This window comes from Meles meles, chromosome 4 (assembly GCF_922984935.1).
Source record: "Meles meles chromosome 4, mMelMel3.1 paternal haplotype, whole genome shotgun sequence".
NCBI lineage: Eukaryota > Metazoa > Chordata > Mammalia > Carnivora > Mustelidae > Meles > Meles meles.
In genome coordinates this window covers 26,470,294-26,497,422 of record NC_060069.1, presented here as the reverse complement: position 1 = coordinate 26,497,422, position 27,129 = coordinate 26,470,294, and the positions used below count along the sequence as shown (strand labels likewise).

Genomic DNA, 27,129 nt, shown 5'->3' with positions numbered 1-27,129 from the left:
GAGAGGGTCAGAGGGAGAAGTAGACCCCCTGCTGAGCAGGGAGCCCGATTCAGGAATCCATCCCAGGACTCCAGGATCATGACCTGAGCCAAAGGCAGTCGCTCAACGAACTGAGCCACCCAGGCATCCCATTGGCTAGTATCTTTTTTTTTTTTTTAAAGATTTTTATTTATTTATTTGACATAGAAAGATCACAAGTAGATAGAAAGGCAGGCAGAGACAGAGAGAGGGAAGCAGGCTCCCTGCTGAGCAGAGAGCCCGATGCGGGACTCGATCCCAGGACCCTGAGATCATGACCTGAGCCGAAGGCAGCGGCTTAACCCACTGAGCCACCCAGGCGCCCCGCATTGGCTAGTATCTTGATGAGAATTTTTGAGAGACAGAATCTTAAACAGGTCTATGCCCAGCATGAGCCTGACACAGGACTCTGTCTCATGACCCTGAAGTCATGACTTGAGCTGAAAATCGAGTCAGATGTTTTACTGACTGAGCCACCCAGTTGCTCCAATAAGCATTTATTTTAATAAAATTAATCATCAAAACAATAACATAATTTCCATTTTGGAAAATGTTTTAATATAATGTATATAGTATATAAAAAAGGTAATAAAATATACATCAATGCTAATCATATATAACATAAAATTTAATATTTAAAATGTTAATATTTATTGTATATTAATACATATAATATAAAGATTAGTATAATCTTTAGTATAACATATACGGCTATACTACAAAGTTGCGTATGACCCCATTTAATTTCCCTGGATATAACCCTTGGGGTGTTCCTGATGGAGCTGCTTGTTCATAGGATGATGGACTATCCACACCCTACTTGCAGTATTTCCTTCCTCCCACTGGATGGTAAAGTTGCATGTACACATCACAGCAACAGTCAGCAGACTATCTTTGCAAGAACATTGGACTTCGAGTCAGGAGACCTTGGTTCAGGTTAAGTATTAGCTCTTCCTTTTTGAGTGTGTTTCTTCCTCAGTAAAACTGGGCTTCATTCACCGAACAATAAACATTTATGGAGTATTATTGCATGCCAGCCCTGTGGCTAAGTGCCAGGGGCCCCAGCTTTTGCCCTGCTTCCCTCAAAGTCTTGATGGAAATGGGGTGCCTGGGTGGCTCAGTGGGTTAAAGCCGCTGCCTTCAGCTCAGGTCGTGATCCCAGGGTCCTGGGATCGAGCCCCTCATCGGGCTCTCTGCTCAGCAGGAACCTGCTTCCCTTCCTCTCTCCCTGCCTGCCTCTCTGCCTACTTGTGATCTGTCAAATAAATAAATAAAATCTTAAAAAAAAAAAAAAGTGGTGAAGGAAGAATCAGTCCTGAAATGAACACAAATAAAACAGGAATGGAATTCCTGGTGCCAAGCTGTGCTGCTGGTGGTTTTATTAAGAAGAGATGAGACTGGATCTATCACGAAGTAAGTGGTATAATGTACTGGCTGAGAACTCAGGCTCAGTAGCCAAATTGCCAGAGATCACATCCTACCTCCATCAGGATTTGGAGGATATTGCTTAACATGTCTTTGAACCAGTTTTTCTCCATCTGTAAAAACAAGAACAAGAATTGTACATACCTCTGTGGTTGTTGTAAGGATTAAATACATCACTGTTTTATTTATTTTTTTAAAGATTTATTTATTGTAGAGAGAGAAAGAGAGAGCATGCGTGCATGAGCAGGGGAGGAGCAGAGGAAGAGGGAGAGAGAGAATCCTCAAGCAGATGCTGAGCATGGAGCCTGACAAGGAGTTCCATCCCAGGCCTCTGGGATCATGACCTGAGCCCAAATCCCGAGTTGGCTGCTTAACCTCCTAGTCATTTGGGCGCCCCATTTTCTATTTTAAAAACACTTGGAAGGGACGCCTGGGTGGCTCAGTCAGTTAAGCGGCTGCCTTCGGCTCAGGTCATGATCCCAGCGTCCTGGGATCGAGTCCCACATTGGGCTCCCTGCTCCGCGGGGAGCCTTCATCTCCCTCTGCGTCTGCCTGTCACTCTGCCTGCCTGTACTCTGTCTCTCTGACAAATAAATAAAATCTTAAAAAAAAAATTAAAAACACTTGGAACAGTGCCTGCCTGACACATAGTAAGTGCTCAGTAAATATTAGCTATTATTTTTATTACCTGGAATGGAGGGGCACCTGGGTGGCTCAGTTGGTTAAGCATTTGCCTTTGGCTCAGGTCATGATCCCAAGGTCCTGGATGGAGCCCCATGTCCTGGGAGGGGGTCCGGTTCACCAGGGGGTGGGGTGCTCCCTGCTCAGCAGGGAGTCTGCTTCTTCCTTTCTTTGCCCCACCCCTTGCTCACGCTCTCTCTCTCTCAAATAAATAAATAAAATCTTTAAAAAATATTACCTGGGATGGAGAACACATCAGACTAGCTTTTTTTTTTTTTTAATTTGTTTATTTTACAGAAGGAGAGTGTGCATGCGAGTGGGGGGAGGGGTAGAGGGCGAGAATCTTCAGGCAGACTTAACTGACTGAGCCACCCAGCTGCCCCTGGACCAGTGGATTTTAATACAAATGTGACCAAGCTGATGTCAGAGGGGGATCAGGTTGTGACAGTTTTCTCTCTACTGGTGGCTTCCTTCATGTCATCTGGACAACTAGGTCCATGTCCACCTACTCCCTCCCTAGTCTGCAAACATCCTCCCAAGGCTTTATGTGCCATTGGCAAGAATGATGTTCCCAGGCAGAGGATGGAACTTCTGAAGGTAGTACTGGAACTCCAGACCAGCTCTCCAGGCCCATATGGAGGAGATAAGGGGGCAGTCAGCTCCTTACTAGGGGCTGCTGATTCTGCCCGTTATTTTATTTATTTAATTTTATTTTTAAAAAGATTTCATTTATTTATTTGACAGAGAGAGGCACAGCAAAAGAGGGAACACAAGCGGGGGGAGTGCGAGAGGGAGAAGCAGGCTTCCTGCCCAGCAGAGAGCCTGATGTGGGGCTCAATCTCAGGACCCTGGGATCATGACCTGAGCCAAAGTCAGATGCTTAAAGACTGAGACACCCAGGCACCCCTCTGCTCATTATTTCAAAAGGTGTGGTTTGTTTGTCTGACTGCACCAATCATATACAGCTTCTAAAATAGCTGTTAGATTTCCAGTCATTCCATCTGTATCTTTATTTATTTTTTAAAGATTTATGCAATCTGGGTAAATTGAAAAGCCCTTATATTGGACATATATATTTTGCAAATTTTTTTTATCACATACATGCCAAGTTTTTTTTTTTTTTTGCCAATTTATTATGTCTTTTGTTCTCAAATTGTTTTTCTAACATGAAGACTTTCCAAAGAGAATTTTGCAAGTCTCTTTTGCAAGTATCTTGCTACACTAGGGTGGGTCAGGAAAGCTTTCTGTAAGAAGTGGCTTTTAATTCAAAACTCAATGGGTGAGAAGCCCACACCATGCCAGGAGAGCAGGGAAGAGGGCTGCTGGGGGGAGAGCATCTGCCTCATCTCTTTCTTTCTATCTTCTTTAATTTTAATCAATTATTTATTAACTGAGAGAGAAAGGGAGGCAGAGCACAAGCTGGGGGGAGAGGGAGAGGGAGAAGCAGATTCCCTGCTGAGTAGGGAGCCTGATGTGGGGCTCCATCCCAGGACCCTGAGATTGTGGCCTGAGCTGAAGGCAGATGCCCTACCGACTGAACCACCCAGGCGTCCCTGCCTCATCTTTCCCATGGTACCACCACTTCCGCCATGTTTGCTCCACTTACTTCTTGGTACTGACTTCCCTCCTTGGCCATGTGTGATCCTACAACTTTGACTGTTGTTCCATCCTGCCCTCTAAGGTCTGAATGTTTGTTTCTCACTAATTCATATGTTGAAATCCTCACACCCTGCGTGATGGTTTAGGAGGTGGGGCTGTTAGGAGGAGCCCAAGGCCGGAAGGCGGAGCCCTCATGAATGGACTTATGCTCTTATAAAAGTGACCTCCCTCCCCTGCCCCAAGAGTTCCTGAGCCCCTTCCTCCACAATAAATCCAGGCAATGTGGAGTTCTCACCAGGACCTGACCGTGCCTGCAGACTGATCTCGGACTTCCAGCTTCCAGAACTGTGAGAAATACATGTGTTGTTGATACACCACCTGGCCATGATCTTCTGCCATAGCAGTCCTGAACAGACTAACACATTGGCCTTGACTATCCCTTTCAGCATAGCCCTCCCCCAGCTCATCCCATCACAGGTCAGCTGGGTAGGAGGGAGTAATAGTGGTAGAGAGTCGATGATATGAAATAAAATAATGGCACCTCTCCCTTTTTAACGGGAACTTAGGGTGCAGACTCCCGTGAAAAGGGGTGTAATTCCGGCATATAGTGACTGATATTCATAGTCCTGTATGTGCCGAGCTTCTCAGTGTTCGTATCAGTTAAGGACTTCATGGACACTCATGGACTGGTCTGCGTATCAGGTGGCTTAGGAGAAGCATGCTGTGGTAAAAATCCTTCCTAAAATCTCAGTGGTGGGGCGACTGGGTAGAGCATCCCACTCTTGATTTCAGCTCAGGTCATGATCTCAGGGTTGTGAGACTGAGCCCCTTGGGCTTCGCGCTCAACTTGAAGTCTGCTTGAGATCCTCTCTCTCCCTCTCCCTCTGCTCCTCCCCTTGCTTGAGTGCACATGCTCTCTCTCTTTAAAATAAATTTTTAAAAATCTTAAAAAAAAAATCTCAGGGAATCTGGGTGGCTCAGTTGGTTAAGCATCTGCCTTTGGCTCAGGTTGTGGTCTCGGGGTCCTGGGATTGAGTCCTACGTCAGGCTCCCTGCTCACCAGGAGTCTGCTTCTCCCTCTCCCTCTAATCCCTCTCCTTCCAATGCCACCCCCCAACTTGTGCTCTCTGTTCTCTCTTTCAAATAAGTAAAATCTGTAAAAAAAAAATAAAATTTCTGTGGTTTATAACAGACATTGTGTGCATGTGACATGGCCAACACTAACTGGCTTTGGCTCTGCCGAATTCCACAGGTCTTCTCCATCTGGGACCCAGACTGGAGGGGATCCTTTATCTGGGACAGGCGGATCGCCTGGTAGAAGAAAAAGAGAAAGATGGTTGAACCACATGATGGCTCTTAAAGCTTATGCTTAGAAGTGGTGTATATTACATCTGTTTCTATTCCACTGGCCAAAGCAGCTCCATGGCCAAAGCCTGAGGTCAACCAGGAGGGAGGATACTCCCAAAGGGAGAGGTGGTAAATATCTTGAACAAATAAACAGTCTCACATAGTCCCTCACAGCCAGTAGTAGCATTTGGTCTCATTTTGCCAGTGCGGTGAGAAAACGAAGCCTAAAAGAGGTAACTCCATGGAGGTCATAGATTCCAACTCAGCTCCATCTGGCTTCAGAGTCAGTCTTTCCTACCATGGAATCTCTTTGGGGGATCTTTTCTCCTTTTACACTGTATAGGCACCTGGAATTGTAATTTATTCAGGGCATAACCACTTCTAATCAGCCCCAGAAACTTCTCTATGAAAATGTCTAGAGGTAAACCACTGTAGAAAGCTTTCTGGAAGGATATAAAGCTTCTATAGAAAGGGGTGGGGCTTGAGGAATTGCATCTATGAGCGCTGACTCTAGTCCATTTAGTAATTTTTTTTTAAACTGTTGAATTATTTATCTGCTTTATGGGTTTGTGGATCCTTTAGGCAGGGATTATCTATCAATCTATCACTGTGTGTGTGTGGTGTCTGAGCTCCTCAAAGCTATTTTTCTAGGCAATTTTAGAAACTTCCAGATTGCATTGGGTATTTATACTCACAAAAATTATTAGTGGTGGAGAGAGTGCAACTCATCTCCTTTTACCAAAGAGCAACAATTTTAGATTTAGAGACCTAGTTGCAGCAGCTCCGCGTGTCCTGGGGTGGGGGGTGCAGGGAAGAAGTTACAGCCAGCAGAGAACACATCACTATGATTGTAAATCTGTCTGTTGCTTTCCTTTACCTTTAGCGCACTCTAACCCTTTTTAGGGTCCCTGCTTCCCAGGGTTAGGTGCTTATGGTAACACTCCGCCCTAGGTTTGACTTGCCAGATTTATGGGTCCATCAGTGTGGGGATTAGGGTGAGGCGAGTGAGGCACCCAGAGCATTCAGCGTAAGGAGGCACTGGCAGGAACCTGAGTTCTCTGGCCCCACTTCAGTCGGGGCCCTGGTGTCCATGATGCATTTACCATACTCTGCAGCGTGAAAACGCTGGGCGCTGAGCTCACCTGCAAGAAAGAAATTTCGAACTGCCCTCCCTCCCCTACCCGACAGGCAGGAGAACCTGGAGGACGTTGCCGCCCTGTGACTTTACACGGCCTGTGAGGCTCACTGCCAGGTTACCGTGTACGTGCGTCTGGCCCAGGCTCGGTGCGTAAGGCAGAGAGAGGGACTGTGCGTGTGTGCCTGTGTCAGGCCGGGCGGGTCCATATCCGGGTGGACCGGGTGGGTGGGGCCGCCCCTCCCTCCAGGTCCCGAGGTGGGTTGGGGGTGGGGAGGAACGCGCGGAGATTCCCTGTCGCCCCTTCGAATCCGAGAGGGGGCGGCAGAAGGAACGCGAGGGTGACAGGGCGTGCCCACCCTGCGACTGGGGGCCCGGCAGCGCCCCCCGCCCCCGGGACCGAACGGCCGTGGGGACTCGAAAGAAGAGGAAGGGGAACCCGAGGAGGGCTCGCCGAACCGGCCACCCGCTCCGAACTTGCCGGGGAAACTAGTGCGGAGGGAGGGGCTGGGGCCGGGGCCGCGGCGGGAGGAGGGGCGGCCGCAGCTGCATCCAGCCCCGTTGGCTTCCTTCCCAGCTCTCCTTCGCCTCCTCCTCTTCCTCCTGTATGAGTCAGGCATTTCCCGGGGATTTGGAGCAGCCACGCGCGGCCCGGGCGCCGGGAGCTGTAGCAGCAGCAGCCGCCGCCGCCGCCGCCGCCGCCGCGCCAGGAGCTCCAGCGCCGGGGCCGCCACCGCGGCGGGCACCCGCGTTCCCGGCGCGCACGGACCATGGAGAGGGCGGCCCAAGGCGCAGACGGCGGCGGGGGCAGCAACAGCAGCAGCCGCAGCAGCAGCCGTGCCACCTCGGCGGGCTCCTCGCCCTCCTGCTCCCTGGCCGGCCGGGGGGTCTCCAGCCGGTCGGCGGTAGCGGGGTTCGGCGGCGGGGGCAGCCGGAGCAGCCCGGGCTCTGTGGCCGCTAGTCCGTCCGGAGGAGGTGGCCGCAGGAGGGAGCCGGCGCTCGAGGGAGTGCTCAGCAAATACACCAACCTCCTCCAGGGCTGGCAGAACAGGTAACGCGCCCGCCGCCCGCGCCACCGCGCGCCCCTCCCCGCGCGCTGCTCTCGGTGTCTGTGTATGTGTGCGTGCGCGACTGTGCCACCGGCCGAGCGGGAGCCGCCTCGGCGGGGGATCTTCCTGCGCCCCGGCTCCTCTCCAGGTGTGGCGCCCGGCATGGGGCGCGCTGTGACCCCACCCCAGCACCGCAGTGGCGGGGAAGGGGGGGGCTAGAGCCCCGGTTTTCTTCTGCACCGGCACCTGCAGGGACTGGTCCCAGGGCCTTGCCTGCTAGCGGTTTCCCGCACTCCTGAAGAATGGCTGAGGAAGGGAGGCGGGGGTGGGGGGTGGGGTGGGGGGCGTGCTTTGTGCCTGGCTGAAAAAGCTTTATTATAGCTGGTCCCATCAGAACAATACTCTCCGTAATACAGTTCCTTTACAACTTTAGTGTTTAAAAACACCACCACCACCGACAAAACCTTCCACTTATTCGGCGCTTTCCAGAGCGCGTGCTACCTCCTGCCCCGTCGGAGGCTTGAGACCTCCAATCTCTGCAACAGAAGTTTAGTTTTGTTTTTTATTTAAACAACCTCTCCCCTTTGGAAATGGACAGTTTGCTATTTAAATTGTTATTTCCCCCCGCTTTAGGTGTGAGTTCTTTGCTCACTCACTCGACCCTCACAGTTGGGAAACCTAGTTATGGCCAGGCGGAAGGATGGGGATGTCAAGGGAAGGGGCTCCCAGCGCACTTGTATTGGTGAAAATATGTGGGGCTCAGTAGAGAGGATAGTGAGGAAGACTTGGATGGAGCAGATGTGGTGCTGCCATTTGCAGTTCTTTCTTCCTTCCTTCCTATCTTTTTTAATTTTTTTTTAATACTTTGTTTTTCAAAAACAAGCCAGAAGGAGATACAAACGTCCATGCAAGAGGAATGGGGATTTTTGGAGAGTTTGTTGATTAGATCTTTTGTTCTGCTCTTAATAGCTCTGGGATCTTAAGACTTGGGGTTCTTAAAAGGATGCTTGTGGAGTTTGAACCTCACCCTGGGAACTCTTGCTGCTCTCTGCTGATTAGACTAGATTCCTTGGTGCTCTCTCCCTGCAGATGGATTGGAAACGTTCAGATTGCTTCCAGCCGAAACTTTGATCAGGCAGTTATTTACAGGAAACTCAACTAGGAGGAAGATGACTCCCTAAGTATGGACACTGAGTTGTTTCTGTATAGATGCTAGAGACAGAGAACTTTCTGAGTCACCTGGGTTTCCTCAGAGATCTGCTACTATGTCAGTGGAAGTTGCATTTTAACTTTTGAGTCCTTTTATTTCTCAAAATAGCCCCGCTGTGTGCTGTTGCCTCTCCTTTTCCTCCTTCAATTTTTGAAAGCTGAAAAAGAACAGGTAGAGTGTGTAGGATGAGGAAGACATGAGATGACTAAATCTGATTTCAGTTCTTGGTAATCGTGCCATATTGGTGACAGCGTCTGTTTTGTGTGTTGGGCAGTCGCTTTAAGAGCTTTTGCTCTCTCTCTCTCTTTTTTCCTTTTCTTTCTTTCTTTCTTTTTTTTTTTACAAGTAGTTTATGAGGCCAACAGAGATTTTACCCTGGATTACAGTTGTTTCACTTGGGGCTGGTATTTTACCTGCAATGCATATTAAAGGATTTGCTCTTTGCAGTGGATTTAGGAGGAATTGGAGTCACTCATGCTTTTGTATGAGTTTAAAGCCACTGGGGTATTTAGGTTATGCCAGATTGGGACGAGGCAAAATTGATGATAATAATAGTAGGAATAATAATAGCGATGTGATTGCAGGCTGTGTAGGTGAAATGCGCTGCGTACACTGGTGAGGTCTTATCTTCGTTGAGTTTGTTTACTGTGGTCTGTAGCTGCCAGTGTTTATTCTTAACCCCAGTACACTCACGATTTTCTCAGTAACCACTGACTCCCAGACCATTGTCTCTTTCTAATGGTTAATGTCTCAGTGGCCAGGTCTCTGTTCCCCACATCCGCGTTCTCTGAACTGTGGCCAAGGGTCCATTAGTGGTCTGGAGAGGATTTGTGATGATTTAGTGATTGCACATTTTTTCCTTCTCAAGGAGAGGTGTGGAACAGTGAAAAGGAAAAGAGAAGAGGAGAAAGACAATACATTCACTTGTTCATGAGTTTGTTTATTCAGAGACTAAATTTATTGAGGACCTACTATGTGCTAGGCACTGTTCTAAAGGCTGGAGCTCTTCCACTTGATCTTAGCCAAAAGGCCAAGAAGTGCTGAGCTGGAGCTATTCCAGTGTGCAGAATGCACAGGCGTCTTCTCTTGAAGTAGCAAAGGGCATGCAGAATTAAGAGGAAGGAGTCCAGAGCTCCCTAGTGTAGGGGAATGCCTTGGTAGAAACAGTGGGGTGACCCGATGCAAATTACCTTCGCTTTTGGACCTCATGGTATATTCTTTTGGCAGTACTTTTTAAGTTGCCTACAGTTCACGACAAATCTCCAGCCACGAAGTTCTTAGCTAGCATGTGTTTCCAGACTGTGCCCTTCACCAGTTTCCAGGATGTGGTACCTATCACCCGAGAGCAGTTTTTACTCAAGTGTTCTCTTGCGGGACCTCACGTTGCTACAGAGTGTATATTCTAACACTCAGTGTCATTTTCTGCCATCATTCACTGGTAGCACACTTGGCCCCGTAGCCACTCCCTGAGGAATGCAGTTTGGGGCAGAGCATAAACCAGGTGACGGAAAGAGAGGCTCCAGGAGAGAAGGCTGCATGTGGTGGGACACGCTCAAGTCAGGAGAGTGTATCCAGAGCACTTGGGCTCACACCTATGGGCTGAGGAAGTGTGACATAGATCAGAGCATGGTGAAAAGGTACACTGAGGAGACTCTATAGTCATTACAGCTAAGGGAAAATATTTCTGGTATCACAGTAAGGTGTAGTTCTATAATATGGTGTTAAAGAGGGAATGCATCTAAACAGATGAACAAAACAACCACAGAAGTGGCAGGTGCTATGATGATGAAAAAAATACAGTTGGCCCTGAACAACCAAGGGGTTAGGGGACCGAACCCTGTACAGTTGAATATCCTATATAACTTTCAACTTCCCCAGAACTTAACTACTGATAGCTTACTGTCAGCCGAAAGCCTTACCAATAACATAAACAGTTGATGAACACATGTTTTGATTGTTCTGTGTCTTATATATTACAATAAAGTAAGCTAGGGAAAAGAAAATGTTATTAAGGAAATTATAAGGAAGAGAAAATACACTTATGGTACTGCTGTATTTATGTAAAAAAAAAAAAGATCTGTGTATTCCTGGACCTGCACAGTTTGAACCCCTGTTGTTCAAGAGTCAACTGTATTAAAAAAATGATGAGTAATAAGTATTTGTGGAAATGATTTGTGTGGATCTAGTGTCTTTACTGCTACTCATGTTTTAATCTAGAGAACTATCTGTTCACTCCTGTTTTGGTTTTCGTATGGAGGGAAGCAGGGGGAGCGTGAACCCCGCGAGCTAGGAGAGGCAGGCCCGTGCCAGGTCACACGGCGCCCTGTAGGTCGGGGAAGAATTCAAGTTTGTGTTCTGGTGGTCCAGAAGGATTTTAGGCGGAGAAATGACATATTTGGATTTGTGATTTAAAAAGTTCACTCCAGGGGTGTTTGGGTGGCTCAGTCGGTTAAGCATCTGCCTTCGGCTCAGGCTCAGATTGTGATCCCAGGGTCTTGGGATGGAGTCTCGCATCCAGCTTCCTGCTTGTGGGGAGACTGCTTCTCCCTCTCCCTCTGCCTGCTGCTCCCTCTGCTTGTGCTCTGTCTCTCCATCAAATAAATGAATAAAATCTTAAAAAAAAAAAAAAGGTTCTCTCTGGGTACTATGTAGAGATGAGGTTTTCAAAGAGTCAGTCAGATAGGGAAGCGAGAGACCACTGACGAGCTCCTCGCGGGGGTCTAAACAGAGGATACCAGTGGCTTGCCCTTGGGGGACAGGGGAAGTGGAGGAATGGTACATTTTTGGGGTAGGGAGGCTAGAAATTGCTGATGGGTTGGATGAGGAGGTGAGAGAGAGAGGGGAGCCAGGGAGAACTTTTGAGTTTGGAGCTCTGAGAGACTTGGGATGTTGAGGTGTTCTTTATAGGGATGAGGGTCACAGGGAGATTAGGGGACAACCAGGAGTTCCCTTTGGGCTTTGTTCAGTTTGAGAAGTCTACACCTAGTGAGAAATTGGCTATATGAACTCTAATTTGCCCTAAGGCTAATTTTAGTCTCACCCCAAAAGAACTATTTTGGGTTTGTTCATAACATCAGGTGTTTGAGAAAATAATTTCTAATTGGATCTAAAAAGTGGTATTTAAATATTTGAGGGTCTTCATTGCCATTCAGTTTTTATTATCTAGAGAAAAGAAGATATTACAAATATGAAACCCACCTCCTGTGTGTGTGTGTGAGAGAGAGAGATTAGTGGGGTTGTAAGAACTCTAAAGTATTAAAAGGCAAGGGGTGCCCTGGGTGACTCAGTGGGTTAAGCATCTGAGTCTCGATTTCAGCTCAGATCATGATCTCAGGGTCCTGAGATCAAACCCCACATGCTCAGCAGGGAGCCTTCTCGAGACCCCCCCCTCCCCCACCTCATGTGTGCACACTCTCTCTCTCAAATACCTAAATAAATCTTTAAAAAAACATTAAAAGGCAAGTCTTGAATAGAATAAGTAAGGTAGTATCAGCAAAATAACATCTCAGGCCAGCAGTAGACTTTTATTTAGAATGTAAGGGGACTGTGGACCCTGGGGCCAAACCCTGACATCAGTATTTAGCACACGTGTCACCTTGGGCCAGTCCCTTAGTTGCTCTGGGCTTCTGTTTTCTCATCTCTTAAATGGAGAAAAGATGTTTCCCCTTCTCATTAGTTCAGAGTGAAGATCACGTGAGGATACTGGTCTGTCCGTTTCTGAGAACAGTGCATAGCAAGATCTGGAGAACTGGAGGCTAATAGTGGATCTTCAGTTTGTCCCTCTTAAATGGATCCTTTCTGGTCCATAAAGTTCTTGGTTTATTTTCTGAATGCTGTGGTTACCCTGGGACTCCATTAACATAATTATCCCAGAGTTCTTTGGCGAGCACATGAGGATTTGGTTTTGAAGGCATCATTTTAAAACTTGGAACCCAGCAAACATTTGCATCACTACGGCAAGTGACTTACTCCCCTCCTCCAGCCTCAGATCCCTGTCTCCCTTCCCTGCTCTATTTTTCGACATAATCACCACCGTCTGACACGCTCCATATTTTATTCTGGTCTCTGCGCAGGATATAAGCTCCCTGAGGACAGAGAATAATTTGCTTTATTCACTGCTGTATCCCCAGTGTCTACAACAGAGTCTGGCATGTAATAAGCGTTCAGTAGATACTATCGAATAACTAAGAGACTGAATGAATGACAGAGAAGAAGTTAAACCAGAGTTTTCTTGTGTTTCAGCCAGCGTTAGCTACTATTATTGTAATTCTTGGTTCTCTGCCTTCTTTTATGGCCTTGTCGACTCTCAGAGTTCATAGGTCTTCTCATTTGCTCTGCTGTCTGCAAACTTCGGGTTTTATCTTCGGGGTCAGCAGGTCTGACTTATCTTGTGACACGCCCACCCTGACTTAGGGCCCACCACTGATCACCTAGTGTGGGCCTTTAGTGGCCAAATATCCAGGGCTTGGTTTTGACCGGATCTGCATTAATGAAATGCTTTGGGAATGCAGTGTTTAGACTCTGGTCATGATTTTCCAGGGTTTTGGGGCTACTTGGCTCATTTAGGAAAGTCGAAGGGGTATATATTAACTTTTAAAACCACCCTGAATTAAAATAAATGCTTTTTGAGTACTCTGCAAATTTTAGAGGCAGTTGGTGATACCAGAGTTGAAAAATCACGGCTCTGGGTTTTATGTTCTTGCCCACATGTACTTAGAAAGTATTCCCGCGTCTTGCTGTCTGGATTGCCGGATTGCTGTGAGCCTGCGTATTCAAATCCTTTAGGGACGCTGGATTACTTCATGGACAGTGATAATAAAGGGGTGGTTGCCTAGGTTACACAAGAGCATATAATATGATTTATTCACTTATGGTTCACAATATTTATTGAGGACCTGCCCGAGTTAACCCCTCCCTGTGAGATGAGCTCTTCCTCTCCCTTTTGAAAATTATGTGTATCTGAGGAGATATATGCCAAATGGTGACCATGGGTTTCCTTTGTTGGTGGGTGGTGGGTGATATTATTTCTCCTTTTTTCCCCATTATTTTTTTTTTCCCTGAGGTGAACTTGCATCCATTCTGCAGTCTGAAAATTACAGAGGGGGAAAAATTTTCACCCATCTCTGAGTAACTAGTTTTTGAGAGTAAGGTTGAAGTTTAACATACATTCAGAAGAGTACACAACGTCTAAGTGTACATAGTTCCATGGGTTTTTGTAAATGGAACATACCCAGATCAAGAACCAGCAGCCAGCCCCTTCCCGCCTCCCTTCCAGTCATTTCCCCCACTGGGCCTCCACGGTTGACTTCCAGCACCTTGCATGAGCTAGGCCTCTTCTTGACTTTCATATTGTACAGCATGTGATCTTTTGTGCCGGGCACCTCACTCTTAACATGCTTGTAAGCTCCGCCATGTTGCTGTGTATAATTGTAGTCTGTGTCCACTGCTGTTTGGAATTCCACCGTGTGGATATACTAAACACACTGACATTGACCACAGATTGACATTTGACCTCTTCCCGGGTTTTCCTTGCAAGTGACACTGCTGTGTGGTTTGGAGAACATATGCTTGCATTTCTCTGAGTGTATACCTAGGAGTGAGATCTTGGGTGACACTGTTTGCAAGTGTCCAGTTTACTAGAGGCTGCCAGAGGCTTTTACGAAGTGGTTGCGTCTGTTAACATTCTCACCAGAAGTGTATGAGTGTTCCAGGGGCTCCACATCCTCATCGACACTTGATAGTGTCTCTTCTTGTTTTAGCCAGTCTGTTGGGTGGGTGGTGGCATCTGATTATGGTTTTAATTCCTTGATGACTAATGAAGTTTAGCATCTTTTTGTGTGCCTTCTGGCTATTTGGATTTCACATTTTGTGAGGTACTGTGTGTTAGTCCTTGACCATTTGTATACTGGGGTGTCTGCCTTTTTCATATTGACTTGGGAAAGTTCTTTATATATTCCAGATACGAGTTTGTTGATGGGCATATGTACACGTGCACATGGGCACCGCATAGAGGGAGCAGATATCTTCACTTGTGGTTTGTCTTGTCATCTCTTTGCCGTGTTTGTCTTGATAAACACAAATTTTAAATTTTAATATAGTCACATTTAAAATTTTTTTCCTGGGGTGCCTGGGTGGCTCAGTCAGTTAAGCGTCTGCCTTCGGCTCAGGTCGTGATCCCAGGTCCTGGGCTTGAGCCCCACGTTGGGCTCCTTGCTCAGCGGGGAGCCTGCTTCTCCTCCCCTCTCTGCTTCTCTTCCCTGCTCGAGTTCCCGCTCTCTCTCTGTAATAAATAAATAAAATCTTAAAAAGATAAAAATTTTTTCCTTTATGATTAGTTCTTTTTGAGTCCTGTTTAGGAAATCTTTGCCTAATCCATAGTCATGAGGCTGTTCTCTGATGTATTCTTTCAAGGGAAAAAAAACGCCTTTTATTAATTTGAATATTTCTTAAAAGTTTGAATTGGTATCGGAGGAGTGTGGACACCTGGCAGAAACAATCCTGGATTTAAGGCTCCCAATCTGTATTAGTTTCGTGTGGCTTTTGTAACAAATGACAACAAATATGGAGGCTCCCAACAACAGACATTTATTTTCTCACGGCTCTGGAGGCCAGAAGTCTGAAGTTAGTTCCACTGGGCCAAAATCAAGGCCTTGGCAGCCCCACTCTTTCACCAGATACTGTAAGGGACAATTAGTTTCTTGCTTCCTCCAGCTTCTGGTGGCTGCCGGCATTCCTTGGCTCATAAGGCCTCATTCCAGGTTCTGCCTCTGTTTCCGCATTGCCCTCTCCTCTGTGTGTGTCAGGTCTCCCTCTTCCTCCCTCTTGGAAGGACTCCTGTGACTGCATTTAGGGCCCATCCAGATCATCCAGGATAATCTCCCCATTTTAAAATCCTTCCTTGAATCATGGGTGCCATACGTGTTATAAGGTAACACTCAAAGTTTCCAGGGATTAGGACGTGGACGTCGTGGGGGTCAGGTATGGCACCCACAGCCTCACAGAGTCATAATTCTGAGGAGGTTCTGAAGCTCTCTTGTCTCCCTTCCCCATCCACCTTTCCCACCCTTCCCTGGTTGCCATGGTGACAGCCGTCTGGGTCCTGAAATGGTTGTTGTCATGACTGTAAGTTGGCTGGTCAGGAAGGGTTGGTGGATTCATTCATCTCTGTCTACTAGACAGACCCCTTGGGCAAATGCAAGGTGGGCATTATTGTGAAGGAAACTCTTTCTAATGCCAGGGAGCAAACCCAGTTTGCTTTCATGGGCAAATGAGACTTTCTTTGGGCTTTCTCTAAGTACCATTGAGTAATCACCTTGGAGGTAAGTATACAGGTAATAATCTGTGTTTTCCATTTTGTCATCTGAATGACACATTAGCCTGAGGACTTTTGTTTTTTAAAGATATAATTAAATACAGTAAAAGACCCCGGTCTCAGGTGTTCTGTTTGATGAATTTTGACAACTGTACCATGTAAGCGCTGCTTCAGAAAGTACAGAACATTCTCTGATTCCCCCCCTCCCAGTTTCCCTGTGCTCCTTGCCAGTCAGCTCTCCTTCCCCTGCAATCTGTTTCTGATTTTTATTGCCATGAATTAGTTTTGTCTGTTCTTGGGTTTCATATAGAGGGACCCATACAGGATATCCTTTTTGGAGCCTGGTTTATTTCGGTCAGCCTGATGTTCTGAGATTTCTCCATGATGCTGTATCTATCAGTAGATTATAATTTTGTTGTTATCGTTGTCATCGAGTAATCTGACATTCTGGGGTTATACCACAGTTTATCCGTTCTCTTGTAGGTGGGCATTTGGGCTGTTTCCCATTTTTGGCTGTTACCAATAAAACTGCTGTATGTGTGTAAGCCTTTGTGTGGGCACGGCTTTTATTTCTCTTGGGTGAATGTCCTAGACAAGGGAATTGCAGGGTCATAGGATGGGGCATGGAGAGGCTGAAGCATTTCCCACTCCACCAGCCCTGTTGGAACGAATGGGTTGCTCTGCATCCCAGCCAGCTTCTGAGAGGGCCACCTGTGGGAGCACAGGGTAATGAAGTGGTTAGACCTCCTTGCCATTCCAGCTTAGCCTTTTTTTTTTTTTTTTTGTGAGGTGACCTTGGACAAGTCACTTACTTCTTCCAGCCCTGGCTTGCTCATCTGTGCCATGATTGTAACCTTGTAGTGCCTTTGTGAGGCTGTTATGGGCAGTCTAGTGCAGTGGGTAGTGCTCTGTCGGTCCTCAGTGAAAGTTTGTCTACTGGGAGTCCTATATTTTAGACTGATGGGTAACTGTGGAACCATGGGGATGAGCTGGTTATGGTTTTAGACCCCAACCATACCAAATAGGCAAGTTTTTCTAAGCCCTTTCTCCTCTGCACGGGGACCTAGGTGACAAATTATTTGATTTGCCTCCTGGATGACTGTGTTCATTTCCTGTGGAGCCTGGGATTCCTCAGAGCCTGCTCTGGTGGACAGTTGTTTGAAAACCCTGGGAAAAAGAAGAGATGCAGCCTTTGTGTCCCGAAAGGAGGTTTGAAACGATTGCTCCGGAAATGTGGGAGGCATTCTGCTGCTCTGCTTGGCTCCTGCCTGATGCGATTTGGGGCCAGGCCAAGACAAAATTAACAAGAAAACCATCCAGAATGTGATTTTTGATAACCCAGACTGGATCGAATATGGTCACAGCCCAGAAAGAAAGTGCTTTATTTGTGCCTCGTGCAGTGACATCAATAATTATGATAAAATTAGGAAACGTTATACACAGTCCTGTGGCAAGCCTATTCTCTGAAGGTCAAAGGAGGCATTTGAGCCATGAATAACCTTTTCATGTTGTGCTGTAGTTTTCAGAGGGCTATTTATGTTTTCATGTGGTTAGGTCCCTTCCTATAAATATTTTGATGAAAATACAACAAGTCGAAGGGCAACCGGCATCAGTTTTTAATGACTCTTTTCTAGAATGTGTTAAGTGTTTATCTGCAAAACCAGTTATGTGATCAGTGACCTGTGAGCAGGGGAGGACTGTGGGATTAGGACTGCCTCGGAAGCAGTAGGATTTACGTTCTCCCACGTGTGGGGAGACCTGGGGTTCCATCTGAGCCACTTGTTCAGGGGAATCATATGGGTTTAGTGATGGAGACAGAAGACCCTCAAACCGTTCTGCAGTGGTCAGTCCGTCCGAGGCATGGGGTGGGGGCGCGCTGCTAAGCACACAATGGAAACCTCTGCCACAGTTTTCTGGGGCGTCTTGGTTGTGAAGTGGAATCTGGACGGACTCGGGAAACTTGCCAAATCCTGAGTAGGCAGGCAGTATCAGCCCCCAGATGCATTCCTCTTCACTTGTAATTAGGCCTGCTGGAATGTTCACACCCCACGTCTTTGTGGGGCACCTTTTGTGTGTATGCCAAACGCCAGGTGAGACGCTGAGGACGCAGGAACGAGAAACACAGGCCAGATCTTGAGGAGCCGACCGCCCAAGACAGGGGTGGGCAAACTCTTCCTTGGAGGGCCGGGTGGTTCATATTTCAGGCTTCGTGGGCTCCCCAGTCTCCGTGGCAACTCTGCAATGCTCCTGTGGCAAACAAGTGGGTGCGTCTGTGTTCCAACAGAACTTTATTTACGAAAACAGGTGGTGGGCTGGATTTAGCCTGTGGGATGGAGTTTGACCATCCCTGCTCTAAAATGACACCCAGCCCCTTAATCAAGTAGTAGAGGACGGGTTCTGTGGTCCTGGGCCTGGGCTTGAGTCCTGCCTCGGCTCTTTCCTACCTGCTTGATTTTGGACAAGCTGTCACAACCTCTTTGTGCCTCCATTTATTTACCTGTGAAATGGGGGTGATAGAGCGTCCATGTCCTCGGGTCGTTGGGGTCGGCCGAGAAGCTGTGTGTGAAGGGCTGAGGACAGCGACTGGCAAGCTGTGGGTACCATACAGCTGGGGACTCTCCCGTCAGGGAAGCACCCGGCAGTGAGAACGCCAGCTCTGCCTGGGGACGGAGGGGAGGGGGCGGGTGAGCAAGACCCAGAATGTTGACGAGAGGGGTTCATCCCGCAGATGGGAGCCCAGGGAGGGCTTCCCTGGGAGGAAGCTTTCTGAGGATCAAGGTTTGGAAGCAGGATGGAGGAGAAGGTAGGCTTGGTGTGGCTGCAGTGCAGGCTGTGGGGTGCGATCAGAGGCGAGGCTGTAGGAGGCTACTGCATGAAGGGCCTCTTATGTGGCTGAGAGACCCCAGGTTGTAAGCTGTCAGTGTTACTGGAAGGAGTACATTTATGGGTCCAGGAAGCATCAGATCTTACATCTGTTATTAAGTTGAACCCTTCAAAGGAGATGGGGGTATTACAGATCTGTCCATTCTCTCCTCCTCCTGTTGTCACAGAACACCAGGTTCTAGCTAGATACACAGTTGTCCCTGAGAAAACTATATTTTCATGCTTCATTTCCCTCTCAGCTAGGGATGACCATGTGATTATATTCTAAACATAAGCAGAGTTCTCACAAAGTAGTCTTCTGGAAGCGTCTTTGGACCATTCCTTCTTTTTCCTTTGTTCTTGGAATATAGACATATGGCTGCAACTGGAATACAGATGTGGTGGCTGGAATTCTGGCAGCCATCTTGAGGCTTGAGGTGACTGAGATGAAGGCCATCAGGACAGAAGAGACTTGGCCTCTGACAATTCTGTTGGTCAGAGCCACCTCACAAATCTTGGGCTGCCTGCCGTTGGCATTTTTCATGATAGGGAGAATAAGCATTTTCTGAAAGCCACGACTCACAACTAGATCTACCCTTAACTGATGCAGGTAGAATCTTTGTTCCCCAGATGAAGAAACTGAGGCATATAATGACTCACAGTCATTATGTGTCGCACAGTCAGAATGTAAGTTGTGGAGCCACAATATGTCTGACTCCAAAGTGTGTTTTCTTTCCACCACTCTGGAAAGAACTTGGAGATCTCCAAACCCCTCATTCCATGGATGAGATCATGGAGGGCTTTGCCTCAGGGTAGACCCGTACCAGCTTATTTCGCCTGGAGATAATCATTATTGTGTTTTATCCCTCACTCTCGCTCTCCTGCTGCGGCCTTCCCAAAGAAGGGGCCTCATGGTTTAATGAGTGGTTTTGTTTCCCTCCCATGGGCAGAATCTCTTTCTGTGAGTAGTTGATGTCTGGCGGTCCTTTTCCTTGGTCAGGAAGCATCACTGCTTCAGGGCCATGTTCACAGCCTTCACAATCCTCCTTAGTAATGACTTTGCTTGTCGTCCTGTCTTTTCCTCAGCTGGGCTTTTAGGGCTGGTGGAGGGGGGCTCCTTGGCCCTTTGGCTTTTTGTAAGAACTGGCAGATGAATCTTGATTTATATAGAAGCCTCCAGGTTCATTAAGCTGAGTGTGCACTTTGGCTGAAAGGGGTCACATGTTTTGAACACACCGCTTTTCAGTTTCTTGTGTATCGGAGCCCCACCCTATTACTAATACCTTAAAAATGGGTCTCCCGACCCCCTAACCACACAGCATGCAACTTTCCTGTGTGCACATTCCAGCTGACTCATTCAGTGGATGGTCCCTAACAAGCTGAACAGGGCAAAAGCCAGGCTGTGCTCATAAGCACTGTCCAGAGAGTTCTGTTGCACGTTTATTCTACAGCAGCTCACGTTTATGTCACTCCTTGGACTAGCAAAATTCTTCGTGGTAATTTTTATGAGCCTGGCTGGTGTGCGCTCTTTGCTTTTTTATGAGAAGTCCGCCATTGCTACCTTGACCCAAAGTGTGTTTTAACACTCTTGGAGTCACTTAGTTAATTCAGAGATTCCCGGAACTGAAGTATTTCTGTCAAATGTCCGTCTTCAAGATTCCTTCAGAGTCTGTGGAAACTCGGGAAAATAGTGTAAAAGAATGGCCCAAACGCCAGGGCTTCCTCACTCTTGAATAAGAAAGATAGGCCATTTTTAGGGGGTCGACATAGAGATGCTTCAGAAAATCTTCGTATTAAAGGAAGAGGACCCAACTTACGTCCACGAAATCAAGTTTAAGTCTGGATAGTGTTTTTGAACAAAAGCAAAGCGTGATCTCACTTGGAGGAGGCCAAGTTGTAGTTATTCGTGTCATGGAATTGTCTGAATTTCTGTTTATCTAAACACTTGCTTCCTTTTCCTTTGTAGCATTGGAGCACTTACCGGTATTTTTAGTGTTTTTTTTTGTTTTGTTTTGTTTGTTTCCGTCTTCATTTTTCCTTTGTTTTTGAGTTTGAAACTGTAAATTCCCTTCATGACATACAAAACGTACATTTTGCAACTATTAATTAGAACTCGTGATCTGATGTTTTCTTTTCCTACAAATGATAGTGTTATGACAACTGGAAAATTTGTATAAGGTCTGTAAGTAATAGTACTGTATCCTTGTAAATTATTTGATTTTAGTAGTTGTACACCGAAGTTTTTAGGGGTAAAGGGGCATTTGTTGGCAACTTACTCTCAAGAGACATATATATGGTGATAAAACAACTGTGGTAAGATGTTTATAGTTCTTTAGCAGTAAGTAATTCTTTGTACTATTATGACTTTTCTATAACTTTGAAAGTATATTAAAAAGTTAACAAAAATTCCTTCGCTCTATTTTAAAAAACAAGGCTATGGGGCATGAAGGATCTACTTCCTGGCTGAATGTAGCCTGTATCTAATGATTAATAAAGCGAATGAATCCTGTCTTCTTTAAGGCTGGTCTCCTCAAGTGGCTGGTGGGGTATCCATCCTGGAACTCTTATTCCAGACCAGTTCAGAAGATGCTCCGGGTGTGGTAAATTAGACCATTCAGTATGATGAAGTTGAATTTGTTGGTGGATGTGAGCAGGTATCCATTAAACTGCGTAAATCTGGCACGTTTGCAAGCTTACCGACCGGGACACCAGAGGTGTGGGAGATTAGTGTTTTGATCCTTTCCCTGTTTAGTCGTTTTATCTAATCTCAATGTCAACCAGTTTTGTCATCTATAAACCTGATGGAGTGGGAAGCATATTGCTTGTTCCCCTTTATTCCAATATTAGGAAAATGAGAACAAATGATCATTTATATGCGTTTTTAAACCTACAACTTTTTATGTAATTTTATTGTCTAGAATTGTGGTGATACCTGTTTTAAAATTGCCTGTAAAGCATTTGTTGAATAAAGAGGACACTGTCTTGGGAATTTTTGTGTGGTAATGGGCCAGTTTCTGAGAGCAGTCTCTGTTGTACCCTTGGTGGCCCTATGGCTGAAGACTTTGGGACTCGAAGTCAGTTCAAGTATTTCCTTGGGGTCAAGCCGGCAGACATTTGTAGTTGAGCCGTAAGTCAGTGGCCTCTTGGAGTCTAAGGTTCATGGGGTGGTCTCCTGATGGAGGAGGTCTGCCTTGTCAGTGTTCTCACCAGTTTTGAGGCATTTTGCTCTCTCTTTCTAAAAAACCAGAGTTATCCTCTGTCACTTGTCTGTGCTCTGGGAGATCAGATGGGTGCTCTCCATGGAGCCCCAGCAGCATGAGCTTTCCCACTGACCAGGCTGGATGGTAGCAATATGCTTCCTGAGAGGCCCTGCAGATGGGCTGCTCAGAAAGGACCAGATGTTCTTTTCTTGTTATATAGTCACAGCAGTGGCAAGAACTTATAAACCTAACCCTGATAACCTTGTCATTCCAGCCTCTCTGAATTGCAATAAGAGAAAGCAAAGAGCAAAAGAAGGAAAACTCACGGTTTCAGAGGGTCCGGAAGAAGGCCAAGAATGTGCCAAGTTGATGGGGTTTTATTCCCGCTTCCATTCCTGGTTGGGCTAGCACTGCCATCCCCAACCAGTGCCCGCCGAGACAGTATGCTAGGGACAGCAAAGGAGTTTCTTCATTTGTAAGATGAGGCTACGGAGAGTACCTACCTTGTAGGTACCCCCGTGAGGGTTAAGTTAAATGAGTTAGTATGTGTGAAGTGCAAGGGCTGGTGTGGGGCTTGTTTATTATCCGTCATCTCACAGAGCATATTATGTAGCCATGGAAGCACGGCTCACCTCTTCATGATGTGTGTTGTGAAATGTGTTCTTCTCGTTTATTAAAAAAACAGATGTTTTTCCCCGTTTCATAGGTTGCCCTTCCGCTGTGTTGGTTATGTTCTTTGACGCACAAAACTTTTAAAAATTTGGAGTAGTCCCATCTATTTTTGCTTTTGTTGCCTGTGCTTCTGGTGCGATATCCAGGAAATCACTGCCAAGTCCAAGGTCAGGAAGTTGTCTCCTATGCTTGCTTCTAGGTGTGTTACCGTTTTACGTCTTAGTCCATTTTTGTACATGGTTTAAGTTAAGGACCCAACTTCATTCTTTTGCATATGGACATCTGGTTTTCCCAACACCATTTGTCCTTTTCCAGGTAGGTATTTTTGGGATTCTTGTCAATGATCATTTGACTGTACATGTGACCATATAACACGTGGGCTCTCTATTCTGTTGCAATGGTCTACTTGCCAGTGCCATACTGTTTTGATTACTGTAGCTTTGCTTTGAATGCTTCTTCTTTTTTTCTTTTCTTTCTTTTTTTTTTTTTTTATTTAAGAGAGAGAGAGTGCATGAACAGGGGGGAGAGGCAGAGGAAGAGGGAGAAGCAGTTTGCCCTCTGAGCAGGGAGCGTGATATCCCATTTGATCCCAGGACTCTGAGATCATGACCTCAGCTGAAGGCAGATGTTTAACCAACTGAGCCACCCAGGTGCCCCTTGAATATGTTTTGAATTCAGGAACTGTGAGTCCTTCAACTTTACTCTTTTCTTTCAGAATTATTTTGGCATTCAGGTTCTTTGGGATTCCATATGAATTTCAGATGAATTCTTCTATTTCTGCAAAAAAAGTGCCGCTGGGAATTTCATAGGGATTAAATCTATAGATCCTTTTGGGAAGTAAGGACATCTTAACAATATTAAGTTTTCTGATCCAAAGGCACTCGGGATGGCTTCCCATTTCTTTGTGTCTTCAATTTGTTTCAGAAATTGTAGTTTTTAGTGTACTAGTCTTTTGGTAGGTTTATTTCTAAGTATTTTATTATTTTTGATGCTATTATAAATGAAATTGTTTTCTTTTAAAAAATCATTATTTAAGTACACGTGCACAATATACAATGTTATATTAGGTTCAGGTCCACAATGTAGTGATTCAGCAATTCTGTACATTATGCAAAGCTCACTGTGTTAAGTGTAGTCGCCATCTGTCACCATACAACGTTATTACAATATTACTGAGTATGTTCCTTATGCTCTACTTTTCATCTCCATGACTTACTTATTGGGAGTTTGTATTTCCTAGTCCCCATCATCTATTTCATCCACCCGCTCCACCGGTGCCCGCCTCCCCTCTGGCAACCACAGTTTGTTCTCTCTCTGTATGAGTTTCTTTCTTTCTTTCTTTTTTGCTTTTTTGTTTTGTTTTGTTTTTAGATTCCACATATAAATGAAGTCATATGGTATTTGTCTTTGTCTGGTTTACTTCACTTAGCCTAATACCCTCTGGAACCATCTATGTTGTTGTAAATGAGAAGATTTCCTTTTTTATGGTTGAGTAATATTCCGGTGGTGGTGGTGGTGGTGGTGGTGGTGGTGGTGTTGGTATGTGTGTGTGTGTGTGTGTGTGTGTGTGTGTGTGTGTGACCATATCTTCTTTATCCATCCAACTATTGATGGACAGTTAGTTTGCTTTCGTATCAAATAATGCTGCAATAAATGTAGGGGTGCATATATCTTTCCAAATTAGTGTTTTTGATTTTTTTGGTAAATACCCAATAGTGGAATTACTGGATTGTATAGTGTCTCCATTTTTAGTTTTTTTAGGACAACTCCATACTGTTTTCCACAGTGACAGCATAGGTATAAAAATTCTCACAATAGTGCGTGAAGGTTCCCTTTTATCAGTCCTCCCCAACACTTGTTGTATCTTGTCTTTTTGACATTAGCCATTTCATCTGATTTGAGGTGACATCTCCTTGTGGTTTTGATTTGCATTTCCCTGATGATTAGTGATGTTAAGCATCTTTTCATGTGTCTGTTGACCATCTGTATGTCCTGTTTGGAAAAATATCTATTCAGGTCCTCTGCCCATTTTTGAATCAAAGTATTTGTTTTTTTCTTTTTTTATGTCGAGTTGTAGAAGTTCTTTATTTTGGATATTAACCCCTTATCAGATACATCATTTGTAAATATCTTCCATTTACTGATTGCTTTTTTTATCTTGTTGATGGTGCCCTTTGCTGTGCAAAAGCTTTTAATTTTAGTATCGTCCCAGGAGTTTATTTTTGCTTTTGTTTCTCTTGCCTGAGGAGGCATATCCATAAATATGTTGCTAAGTCTGATGTCCAAGAGAATACTGCCCATGTTTTTGAATTGTTTTCTTAATTTCCTTTTGCAGTTGTTCATTTTTAGTGTATAGAAACAAAACTGATTTGTGTGTGTTGATTTTGTATCCTACCACTTTGCTAATAAATTCATTTACTAGTTCAAACCAATGTTTTTGTGTGGAATATTTAGGGGTTTGTATACATATGGTCATGTCATTTGCAAACAGATAATGGTACTTCTCCCTTTCAATTTGGATGTCTTTTATTTCTTTTACTGGTGTGATTGCTCTGGCTAGGACTTCTAATATGCTGCTGAATAAAAAGCAAGAGTGGGCATTCTTGCCTTGCTCCTGATCTGAAAAGGAAAGGTTTCAGTCTTTAACCGTGGAATACGATGTTAACTGTGGATTTGACATAAATGACCTTTACTGTGTAGCGGAGCTTCCTTCTATTTCTAGTTTGTTGAGTGTTTTTATTATAAAAGCCTCTGCTGTTTGTTTTTATAAATAAGGTGTTACTGAAACACCCTCATGCCTATTTGCTTACATGTTGTCTTGTCTGCTTTCACTGGACAATGACACAGTTGAGTGGTCGAGACAGAGACTTTGTGGCCAGCAGAGACTAAAGTGTTTTCTACGTGGCCCTTTACTGATCCCTGCTCTCAACTATGCCTGTGGTAGATTGCACTGACTGATTTTTGAATTTTGAAACAACTTTGCTATCCTGGGATAAACCTTACTTGGTTATGGCACATTCTTTTTTTTACGTTGCTAAGTTCAATCTTCTAATATTTTGTTAAGGATTTTTGCATCTATGTGTATGAGAGATATTTGTTTGTAGTTTTCTTATATTGTCTTTGTCTAGTTTTGGTATCAGGGTAGTGCTGGCCTTAAAATGAGGTGGATAGTTCCCCTCCTGTTATATTTTATGGAAGAATTTGTGTAGACTTGGTGTTATTTCTTCTTTAAATATTTGGTAGAAATCACCAGGGAAACCATCTGGTCTGGAGATTTCTTTCTGGAAAGGTTTTAAACTACAAAATCAATTTCTTTAATAGTTACAAAGCTATTCAGCTTATCTGTTGCATCTTGGGCGTGTTTTGGTAGCTCATGCCTTTTGAGGAATTGGCCCATTTCTTAAAAATTGTCAAATTTATGGTAGAGTTGCTTGAAGTATTCCTTTATTACCCTTTTAATATATTTGAGGCTTCTAGTGATATTCCCTCTTCCATTTTTCTGATATTGGTCATATATATTTTCTCTCTTTTCATCTTTGTTAGTCTTACAAGAGGTTTATCAATTTATTGATCTGATACTAAGAAGCAGCTTTTTTGTTTCATTGATGATCTTTATTATTTTTTTCTTTTCAAAGATTGTATTTTATTTTTTATTCATTTGTTTTTTAAAAGATATATTTATCTGAGAGAGAGAAAGCAAGAGTGAGGGGGAGATGCAGAGGGAGAGGTGGATGAGAGAATGGCAAGTGGCTTACCACTGAGCACAGAGCCCAACAAAGGCAAGATCTCCTGCCCCCTGAGGTCATGACCTGAGCCAAAATCAAGAGTTGGTTGCTTAACTGACTGAACCACCCAGATGCCTCTAAAGATTTTATTTTTAAGTAATCTCTACACCCAGTGTGGGGCTTGAACCCCCAATCCTGCGATCAAGAATTGCATGCTCCACCCACTGAGCCATTCAGGGCCCCTATTTTTTTTTTCAATGTAATTGATTTCTTTTTTTTTTCTCTTTAAGATTTTATTTATTTACTTGAGAGAGAGTGAGTATGTGTGAGCACACTAGCGGGGAGAGGTACAGAGGTAGAGGGACAAGCTGACTCCGTGCTAAGTTGGAGCCCGATGTGAGGCTTGATCCCATGACCCTGATATCATGACCTGAGCTGAAGTCAGAAGTCCAACGCTTCATTGACTAAGGTGCCCTTCAATGTAATTGATCTCTACTCTAATATTTTTTATGTTTCACCTCTTCTTTTCCTACTTTATTTTAAAGGCTGACGCTTAAATTACTGTTATTTCTTCTCTTACAATATAAACATTTAATGTTATAAATTTCCCTCTAAGCATGGCTTTAGTTGCCCTCACAAAGTTTCATATATTGTTGTTTTCCTTTTTTCATTTTGGTTCAAAATATTTTCTATTTTCCATTGACTTTTTCTTTTTGAGTCATGAATTATTTACAAGTATGTTAATTTCCAAGTATTTGAAGATTTTTCTATTATCTTTCAGTTACTCATTTCTCTTAGGATCGGAGAACATATTCTCTATTATTTTATTTCTTTTAATTTTGTTACAGGTTGTTTTATGACCTCTGTTCCATATATCCTTGGAAAGGAATATGT

At 44.9% G+C, this 27,129-nt stretch overlaps 1 protein-coding gene across 1 annotated transcript in view; it reads left to right on the top strand.

The window, feature by feature from the left end:
• The first annotated feature begins 6,772 nt into the window (after positions 1-6,772).
• The window catches only part of OSBPL10 (oxysterol binding protein like 10), a 310,546-nt gene continuing 290,189 nt past the window's right edge, over positions 6,773-27,129 (top strand). The window contains exon 1 of the mRNA XM_046002875.1: positions 6,773-7,256. Within this exon, the coding sequence (XP_045858831.1) occupies positions 6,976-7,256 (281 nt within the window). The 5' untranslated portion in view covers positions 6,773-6,975. The remainder of the gene's footprint in view (positions 7,257-27,129) is intronic.